Source organism: Periplaneta americana, chromosome 1, assembly GCF_040183065.1.
Source record: "Periplaneta americana isolate PAMFEO1 chromosome 1, P.americana_PAMFEO1_priV1, whole genome shotgun sequence".
Lineage (NCBI taxonomy): Eukaryota > Metazoa > Arthropoda > Insecta > Blattodea > Blattidae > Periplaneta > Periplaneta americana.
This window is the reverse complement of record NC_091117.1, coordinates 42003620-42015000: the sequence shown is the minus strand read 5'-3', so window position 1 is coordinate 42015000 and position 11381 is coordinate 42003620. Positions and strand designations below refer to the sequence as shown.

General features: G+C 35.8%; 1 protein-coding gene across 5 annotated transcripts in view; it reads right to left on the bottom strand.

The window, feature by feature from the left end:
• The window catches only part of LOC138694873 (probable 3',5'-cyclic phosphodiesterase pde-5), a 453748-nt gene that overhangs the window by 67243 nt on the left and 375124 nt on the right, over positions 1-11381 (bottom strand). For all 5 annotated transcript variants that reach the window (XM_069819021.1, XM_069819048.1, XM_069819030.1 and 2 more), the window contains one exon: positions 9090-9286. In XM_069819021.1, the coding sequence (XP_069675122.1) occupies positions 9090-9286 (197 nt within the window). The remainder of the gene's footprint in view (positions 1-9089; positions 9287-11381) is intronic.

The window sequence follows — 11381 nt, the reverse complement described above, 5'->3', positions numbered from 1 at the left end:
TCCCTCAAATCCATTTTAATATTATCTTCCCATCTACGTCTCGTCCTCCCTAAAGGTCTTTTTTCCATCCGGCCTCCCAACTAACACTCTATATGCATTTCTGGATTCGCCCATACGTGCTACATGCCCTGCACATCTCAAACGTCTGGATTTAATGTTCCTAATTATGTCAGGTGAAGAATACAATGCGTGCAGTTCTGTGTTGTGTAACTTTCTCCATTCTCCTGTAACTTCATCCCTCTTAGCCCCAAATATTTTCCTAAGCGCCTTATTCTCAGAAACCCTTAATCTATGTTCCTCTCTCAAAGTGAGAGTCCAAGTTTCACAACCATACAAAACAGGCATTTCCCATATTTATTCTGTCTTTAATTTCCTCCCGAGTATCATTTATATTTGTTACTGTTGCTCCAAGATATTTGAACTTCTCCACCTCTTCAAAAGATAAATTTCCAATTTTTATATTTCCATTTCGTACAATATTCTCGTCACGAGACATAATCATATACTTTGTCTTTTCGGGATTTACTTCCAAACCTATCTTTTTACTTGCTTCAAGTAAAATTCCCGTGTTTTCCAGGGATGTAGTGGAGGTGGAGCGGAGTTCCGGCACTGATTTGGAATTTTAAAATCTGTTTTGACATCACAATACTTTCCCAGCTAACGATATCTTAGTTAATGCCAGAATATTTAGTGAGTATATTTTCTGCGCTTTCTTTAGAGCAGGCATGTCAAAACCCTGCACATTGTGCAGTCGCGCACATTGTGCACTGGTCTCTGTGCATTGTGCAGTTCCTATTCCCCTACCTGGAGGGAGCGAATCGGCTTGGAGGGGAACGCGACAGGGCTGTACATTACCTGCAGTAGCAGAACAGCTTTGGTTTCAGTAACACACATCAGTACGGGTGTGCTCATTGAGCTGTGATTGTGAATGCGTTATGAAAATAAAGTGAGGAGTCCACAGATATAACGAAGAAGAGAAATCACGAATCATATAACGTAACTGTTATGATGTTTTCCTCAGCCAACAGTAATTATTTTAAAATGAAAGGCTTTCATCATATCATGTGGACCTAATAGTGATGTGAGAATTTAAATCAGATTAGTAAAGTTCTCAAAATATGATATTCGCCTGCTCTTATTTCTTAATTAGTACTCTCACGGCAAGACAAACATGACAATGATGTTGTTTTGAAGTCTGTACTAACACATCCATCAATGGTTAGACGACTTACAACTTTATTTGATAAGCTGATAAGTGATGAGAATATTGAGTGAAGAATACATATGAGGGTCTTGAGGTTGTAAGGGAAGGAAGAAAGCAACTATTTGTGAAGCGAAAAAAGTTTCTAGAAAAATAATACATAATGGCGAATTTTCCATCTCACGTTACTATATTATCTTAATATACTTACGTTTAAACCTGACATAAAGAAAATGTCCCCACTTCACAGCGTGTGAAGTACTCTTTTAACTCAATTCAGTAACGCTCCCAACTTGCTGATACTTGCTCATCGTTTTCCAAATAAACTATATATAAATTTAAATTCAAGCTTAATTTATCCAATTTATTAATAATAATGTGGATTTATATTAATATACAGCAAGGAAATGATTCCAGTGTGAAAGCCTCACAATGTCCTATTGCATGTAATTGGGAGTAACATATTTTCTTTAACATTTGTGCACCAATGGTCCCAATAATGCTTGAGGAACAATGAAAGAGTATTACTTTGAAATAATCAGTACCTACTATGTAAAATGAAATACTGTGTTCGTTTTTTGTTGTTTCGAAATTACTGCAATATTTATATTTTATTCAAATACTGTATAAAAATCGTGTAAATAAATGATTCTTTACAAACGATGCTTTGTTAATTGTAACTAAGTCTATTGTTTCTTGTGTTACAATTATTGTCAAATATAGACACTGACAATAATTGTGTTTTTTCCTTCTGCTAAGTATGTTTATAATGTCCAAATGTTAATTTAATTGAACACTAGACGTGCAGAATAGATTCTTGTACATCACTCCCGCTAAGAACTGGAAAGAGCAACACGTGAATGACGCAATCTGCGCAGACCGGCGTTCCGCGCACATACACTGCACTTTCAGTGTCTGATTTCTGACATGCCTGATTTAGAAAATCGGAACAAGTTCGGTAGTAGAGGGCCACGAGACCGCTAGGAGCGTAAACGGTGTGTGTGGTGAGAAATGGGGGAAGAATCAGTGACAGGACAACCACCAAACTAAACTTTAGTCCACCTGAGCGAAATGATCGCATTCCTAATTCACTGTCGTTCCGTATCTTATTTCGTTAGTTTTCGTGTCTTTGTACGATACAGAGATTGTCTATGGTGTTACTTACCGAAATGTGTTGTATTTGTTTCCCGGTTATTTTATTAAGTGAATTTTAAACAGTTAATTTACTGCCTATAACGTGACTAAAATACTGCTTGAAACTTTTGTTTTTATATATTGCTCTTCAGTAAATATGGAACAAAATAAACATAGACAAAAAACATTAACTTCTTTCTTTTCTCGTGTCATTGCCATTACTTCCTCTCCTGATATTGTTGATATCTCAAGCCCATCGCTTCTATTTGATGAACCTAGTAATCCAATCAGAGATACTGTTATAAAAGATGCAGTTCCAGTATGACTGCGAAGAATATTCAACGTCATGATGTTCAAAATAGTGAAAGCCAAAATGTCGGCCTGCAAAGTGAGTGGCCAAATGTATGGAATTAAGAAAATATATGTGGTCAAGAAAAAAAGCTTATCCGTGGTTTGATTGTAAGGAATGTACGCTAGGCTGTAAAGTGTGTCATGAAGTAACTACGTGAGGTGCATTAAAAAAAAAGAGTATTTCTGTATCTAATGAATGACGCTCATATTCAGTAAATTGCTACGGATCGACCAGATCAGATAAGATCTGCTTAAGTCAGTACGAAAAAATAATTTAACACAAGAAATCCAGTGCTCATAATATAGCACAAAAAATTATTCATATGTCTGAAAAGCAATCAATTGAAAACAGTGCTGCTCATCGGAGTGACTGCTACCGCGGAGGAATCGGAGATTAGGAATAAAGCTCTCCACCGGTGATCTCCGGTACTACCGTAGGTGGAACAGGGGACATACGGAGGGATGCGGTGGTTCGGAGCGAAACGACAGGTAGCTCAAGGACGACCGGCGCGTACGGACTGACTGTAGTTGTGAGTGGAATAAAATGGCACAAAATCGGATAGGCTATCCGTCGCATGGAAATTCTTTAATTTAGTTGAATGTAATAATAAAGTCGCACATTGTAAACTTTGTGGGCGAATTTACTCTAAGGGTGATGGACCATTTGAAGCGATCGCACAAACGCGAACTTGATGAAAACAATTACGCAAAACATTTGATACGATTTCTTTTTAAATTGTTTAAGTGCTATTGTTCCCAAAGGCCCACAGTGTAGGAAAAAGTCTTGAAATTTCTCTAAAACGTAACTTTCGAGGCAATAAAAAACACATGAAATATTTAAAAGACAACTTGAGTTATATTTTGCTATTTAGACAACTTGAGTTATATTTTATTGTTTGGATTAAAATATTGAGTTTCTGAATGAAACTAAAGAAACGTGTGGTAATAATATAATTACAATTATTCTTAAGTTGATATCCGCTTATATTTTTATTACAGAGAAAGAGTGGCGCGTTTTAGAAGAGGCAGTTCAAATACTGACACCCTTTAACACAATAATCACAATCCTGTCCGGTGAAGAATCTGAATAAATTATGTTGGACAGTAAACTTTAACCCATTGATAGCCCACGTTTCTTTTATTCCATTCTGAAGCTCCCTCAATATATTTTACATTAAACTAAACCGATTAGAATAATAATTGACAAACACAGTTTGCGATTAAACCAGAGTTTCTAGGAGAACTACAGTATAAACGTTTACATTAGCTACTGAAAAGCTTTACTTCTCCGTTAGTTTTGCAGTTAAATTGAATGTTATTAATTTGATCAATGACATAAAACTAATACGCCTTTCCACATATACTATGAATTTTAAAACTAGAAAAAATCTGTCAGCTAACATAGCACTTCAAGCAACACAAGAAAAAAAGAGCCGAATTAAGAGAGAGAGAGAGACATAAACATAAAAGAGAGAATAAACAACAACAAATTACAACTTATTTCAAAAGATACGCGGACGTCAGCGGACTCGAATCACTACCTGATCCGATTAAAGGAATGCTCAGCGGAAAGTGTATGTCTGCGCCATAGCACATATACAACCTGCGCGGCATCAATCGGAGGTAACCGGAGGTCTCCGATTGAAAGCGCGCAAACAACTGCTCTGGAGAAAACCTAATCATAAGCAGCACTAATTGAAAATGTTGGCGAATAAACGAGTGCAGTCTTCCGTGAAGCAACAAAAGCGAAATTTAGATCAGCTTATTACATTGCGCAGAATGACTACCCTTACAGTGACCATTTCGGTTTAGGCCTACTTGAGCTTCAGAAGCTAAATGGAGTAGCCTTGCATTCTCCTTAAGTCTTACTTTATGACATTTCTTTCTTTGTCTTATTTATTTATTTTTCTTGCATTCAAACCTTCCCCTTTCTCAAAAGTTAAAAAAAAAAAAACATAAAGAGCTCCGGCACTGTAAAGTTTGGGACTACAACCCTGGTGTTTTCCCTAATCGTTTGTGGATTTTCTCCTAACATATTCACGTCATCCGCATAGACAAGAAGCTGATGTAACCCTTTCAATTCCAAACCCTCTCCGTTATCCTGGATTTTCCTAATGGCATACTCTAGAGCAAAGTTAAAAAGTAAAGGTGATAGTGCATCTCCTTGCTTTAGCCCACAGTGAATTGGAAACGCATCTGACAGAAACTGACCTATACGAACTCTGTTGTATGTTTCACTAAGACACATTTTAATTAATCGAACTAGTTTCTTGGGAATACCAAATTCAATAAGAATATCATATAAAACTTCTCTCTTAACCGAGTCATATGCCTTTTTGAAATCTATGAATAACTTATGCACTGTACCCTTATACTCCCATTTTTTCTCCATTATCTGTCTAATACAAAATATCTGGTCAATAGTTGATCTATTACGCCTAAAACCACACTGATGATCCCCAATAATTTCATCTACATATGAAGTTAGTCTTCTCAAAAGAATATTGGACAAAATTTTGTACGACGTCAACAAAAGTGATATTCCTAGAAAGTTACTACAGTTAGTCTTGTCCCCCCTCCTTAAACATAGTACGATTATGGACTCCTTCCATTGTTCTGGTACAATTTCCTTTTCCCAAATAGCAAGTACAAGCTTATAAATTTCGTTAGATAATGCACTTCCACCCTCTTGTATTAATTCTGCTGGAACAGTTTAGATTACTTTATTTAAAAATAGTTATATAATATAAAATTACAACAGGCTTCATCAAAGTTAAAACTATTTACATAAATATTACATTCAACTTATTCCTGTACTGTGTAAAAGTTTTTGCTAAAAGGCATATCTTTTAACTTGGTTTTAAAAACTCTACTGTTATCAATATTTCTAATATCGAGTGGAATTTTATTTAAAAATTTCACACCCACAACAAAATGGCTATTACAAACCTTGACTAATGTACATTTAGCAACAGTTTTACTATGGTATACTGCACCTTAATAATTCTGAAAAAATACTTAAACAGTAAGTAGCACAGATCATACACAGATACTGCAGATAGGCATTGCAATGATTAATAATAATTAAAAAAAAAAAAACGTATTTACATACCAAATTTACCCTTACTTAGTACAGTAGTGGGGGAAAAAAAACCGGACCGATCCTTGTAGCTGATTTCAGAGCCTTGTTCACTCCAGAGCACGATAGACTGGTAACTAAGACTTTCGTGGTTCGAATCCTGCCTGAAAAGCTAACTTTTTTGGTTCCTTATTCAAATTTATTCCCAATACTTTTCGATTGCAGCGATATTTTACTACTTTATTAACTTATTATTCCCAGAATATGAATTTTACCAGCAATCGAAAAGTATTGGGAATAAATTTGAATAAGGAACAAAATAAAGCTTCCTTCCCAGGCAGGATTCGAACCGCGAAAGTCTTAGTTACCAGTCTATCGTGCTCTGGAGTGAACAAGGTTCTGAAATCAACTGCAAGGGTCGGTCCGGTTTTTTTTTCCACTACTGTACATGATTGATCAAACAAACTTAAAAATGAATCTGCAAAATTACTCGTCTACGGGATGAAATCGGCAGTTAAAAATTGAAAAAAAAAGGTAGATTACAATAACAATTGAAGAAAAATAAATAATTAATGGGTATAACAAATAATTCCTTTCAAACTCAAACATTTCTATGTGTGCTCAGCAAACTAAAAATAATGAAAAACCTACAATAGTTCTTCCATTTTACAGTACGTATGTAAAATGTATAACATTTTTTATATATATTATTTTAATGTACCGAAATACATATGATATTTCCATGCAGATATTCTGCGTCATCATGCGATGAAAGAGTAATGGAACGGAGAAAAATTCTCTCCGGCGCCGGGATTTGAACCCGGGTTTTCAGCTCTACGTGCTGACGCTTTATCCACTAAGCCACACCGGATTCCACCCCGGCGTCGGAAGAATCGTCTCAGTTTTAAGTTCCAACTCTTAGGTTCCCTCTAGTGGCCGCCCTCTGAACTACGTCATAGATATCTATGAACCTAGGACCGAAGTCCACACATGTGCTGAGGTGCAATCGTAATGAGTGACTAGTTGGCCGGGATCTGACGGAATAAGCGCCGTCTTAAATCACGAAGTAATTTACGCATATCATATATATTATTTTAATGTACCGAAGTACATATGATATTTCCATTACTCTTTCATCGTATGATGGCGCAGAATATCTGCATGGAAATATCATATGTACTTCGGTACATTAAAATAATATATATGATATGCGAAGTGATTTAAGACGGTGCTTATTCCGTCGGATCCCGGCCAACTAGTCACTCATTACGAGTGCACCTCAGCACATGTGTGGACTTCGGTCCTAGGTTCATAGATATCTATGACGTAGTGCAGAGGGCGGCCACTAGAGGGAACCTAAGAGTTGGAACTTAAAACTGAGACGATTCTTCCGACGCCGGGGTGGAATCCGGTGTGGCTCAGTGGATAAAGCGTCAGCACGTAGAGCTGAAAACCCGGGTTCAAATCCCGGCGCCGGAGAGAATTTTTCTCCGTTCCATTACTCTTTCATCGTATAACATTTTTAATTAAATATAATCTAAATTTGCTTTATTGCTTGTAATTACAAGACGTCAATCAGCTGTAAGAAAATGAAGTGGAAAAGAAGTGAAAGAGAAAGCCTTCCGTAGCATTTTCGTTCATCACGAAGCTTGCAGTATTTACGGAGCTTTGTTTTCTTATCCTTGTGGTGAGTAGCTGTCAATTAAGATAAAGACGTTGAGTTCATTTTCTGGATAACGTTTCCTGATATCTCTTCTGTTCTCAAGTCTCAGAAAAATAACTGTTTGTCGATTCTCTATTTTTAGAAACGTTATTATGTTCGTAAAAGGAAAAGTGACATGGCAAAAGATCTAAGTAATTGAACTGTGTTGAAGACTTCGAAAGAATGTGCTGTTTACAACTTCAGAGAATCAGCGGTATATAAAATAGCATCACTTATGTAGAACGGATAGCCATTTAGAGCAGCTATTTTAAGATTCATTGACAATCTGACAAACTATGTTATCAGTTAAAACATTTTCGCTCTTTACTATCCGACAGAGGTCTGCATCGGACTTTTTCGCTCGAGCGCCAAGTAGTTCATAGCAAAATCCGATAGGTAGCGCACATGCATGGTGGGTAAAATTGTAACGAGCGATAAATCCTCGAACGGTATAAGCCGAGCGTTAGACATTCGTTCTTATTACAGTGATGAACTGTATAGTAACATCATAGATGTTTATCATTTCAAAACTTTGCAGTGTTTAACTAACCTCTCCATAGTACAACTACAAAACTTGCTTTAAAATGTAATATAGCCTAAATGTTGGAGGTAAATGTTTTTTTTCCCCCCACACAGGAGTGATTTTGTTTTTGCCACATCTGATAGATGTTATTGGATGTAAATGTAATTATTATAAATGGAGAACACAATAACGATAATGCAAGAACTATATCAAGTTTTCTAGTAATAATAATAATAATAATAATAATAATAATAATAATAATAATAATCTCTAATAATTAGTGTATCAATCTTTGCGTCTGTAACAGTTGTGCAGCATGATTATTCGTTTTATTATATTTTCTGTGACGTTATCTCTGTACTAATATTGTTATTAATCTACTGCTATATCAATAATATTTTGTAAAACGTTCTACATTGTCGCAGTATATAGGCGGAACACTATGTATGGATCTATCATATTATATATGTGGTAAATCAAATACTGAATAATTATTATTAATTAGCAATAATAACTGTATATCGAAGTTTTTCATACTATTTTATTTATAACTTCATGTTTCTGTTTTGGTACGTTCCATTGACTGTTCCATTAAACGTTCGTCATAAACGCAGACAATAAAGCCTTATTTTTACCGTGTGAGCAAAACATACGTGTATCTTATCTGTCGCCTTCCATATAAGATAAGACATGTCGGTGAGATGACCTTGTACTGTGCTTCTATTTATTACGAGCGTATCACGACCGATCGCATCTCACTCGAGGGTGCGACACTCGACCGAGTTCAAGCGAGCGATTTAACTCCAATGCAGCACTCTGTCCGACTACTACTATTGAAACCCTGTAGTTACACTAGAGGAGGCAAGACCTGTCCTGTGACCTTGTAATGCGCCGTGACTGCATCACCAATGGGCATGGAGAGTGAAGATAAGTTTTATTCTGAGATGAACTTACGTGTCAGTAGATTCGTATAATATTAACCAATGAAACAAACTCTCTTTCTGATAGCTCATTATTTCCCTTCTCGCGCAGCTCATATGCCAGGTCTCGTCTCCTCACCTGTACTTAATTCATTCCGTACTTAAATGAAAACACCTACCTTCCGTCCTGGCCCAGGTAGAGGCCCAGCATCTCCGGATCTCCTCGTTCTGCGAGATATAACCGGTAACCTTCGGCTCCGACAGCAGAACAAATGCAGCCAGCAAGTTCCCAGAGGACGTGAGCTTTGGTAGGCTTCTGCTGAAGAGACCTTGTCAGTTCCTGCAGCATCTGCCGCTTATCTGCATGCACACAGAACTGAGAGCAAAACACAAGATGTTTTAGTATCTACAACCGATATTTTACATCATGAACTTTGTGTGTTAGTGAAGCTAATAAAGCTTTTGTTTTAATGCTCTTTTGTAAGTAAAGGACACTTAGGAGTAGGGCGAAAACAACGGCGCAGATACATTACGCAGTGGTTCAAAGGAATCCTGTGCAGTGGCGATTCGTGATATTTTTTGTATGTAGGATATGAGATTGACGACTGATGACCAAGACAGAAACTAATATTAATAATAATATAATATTAGTAGTAGTAGTAGTAGTAGTAGTAGTAGTAGTAATAGTAGTAGTAATAATAATAATAATAATAATAATAATAATAATAATAATAATAATAATATAATAGAGTATGCAAAATCAATACAAGTAGGCTTATGTTAGTCTTTGACTCACTATTCTGGAACTGGCAATTTATTAGTAGTGAAGTTAGATTCTTCTCCCCATTTTAGTTGCGAAAATGTCTCCTAAGCCATTGTACTGCCCGATATTTACCGATGTTCCGTCGTACGTTTGCGTAATTAATTTCTTGCTACAGTTAAATTCTTCTAAATGATAAAATACAACTTCAGATATTCTTTCGGCTATCCTGTCATCTGAAAATCCTGTTAATTATTTTACTTATTATAGCTTATTTTATTAATTTTATGTAATTTTGTTTTTTTATTAATTTTATTTTTTATAGTATATCATTTAAATTATTTATTATTTCGTTTATTCTTTTAAAATGACCAATGAATTGCATTTAAGGAGGCTATAAGGGTACTTGAAAATTCCTATTGTAATCTCTGACAGGGTCTCCACCACCCAGAAAGAAGGGTCGTAGTAGTATTAGGATACGCGGTCATATCCTCAAATGCGGTTAAACTCAAGCCATACCCCGTCCTCCGCACCTTCCCCTGTCCGCTAACTTCACTGTTAGAATTACCGTTTGCTGTAAGATATTTGGATGGTTCCTCGGAAATTATTTCCGAGTTGTGCAGTGACGACAACTCACGACAGAAAGTGGAAGCTTAAAGGAAATTAATATTTCGGGACGCATTGAAAATCAAAATCTGTAATTAAAATGTTTTCTATCCTCAGAGGCACGAAATTAAACTGTAGGATCATCCTCATATCCTTCATGGAGGAATCGCCACTGATCCTGTGAGAAATGGCACGGCATTCGTTGTCGATAAATGGAATAATGCTAAACTAGGAACAGAATAGGGTATAACAAAACAAGTCAGCTGTTTCATATGTGGGATTCAGGATCTCTTATGAAACTAATAACGATACTCATGCAAATGTAAACAAGTTCAGACAAATCTTTAGAACGCTCAAAAGGACATTAGTGAAACATGTTAAACCCGCAACAATCCATAAATTTTATACAAGAATCATTTAAGGATAATATAAGTGGAAGAGATAAGGTTTTGAAGGTAATGGTGAGATACATATTGCTGGACAAAAAGAAAACGGAATAAGGAATGGCGTCCTGCATAACATAATTTAGATAATGCAGACAAAATTGGAAGAACTATTTATCGAGATTACAAGAATATTAACTTCCAAAAACAGCAAACTAATATAAACCCAGGTGAATAAGACTATTCAGAAGATCCAAAATAAATTTTATTGACCAATTTCAACAGACCAATTAGACCAAGTTCTTCGAGTTCATAATATTGATGATGATGTTGATGATGATAATAATCATTATAATCTTCGTACTATAATAGTATCATATCATGTTCAATGCAAATCATATGATATAGTTAATTAATTAATTAATTGTTAATCAGTGACTTCCAACTGAATACACTATAATGTTACAGATAGCTTCCCTCATTTCCAGTAGCTAGACATTGCCAGCTCGACTACACTGTTATGTCATGGTTATCCGTGTATTGGAGTAAATGAAATACGAATTTAAATATTTTCATAATAATTATAATAGCTCTTCTAAGAAACCGGTTAATGCTGGCTTTCCATAATATTATGGTATGAACATTACTTTCTCATAATTATCTTCAAATTTCGAACTGGCGATTATACGCAAGCCTACATTAATTGACCAAGAAAATTGAAG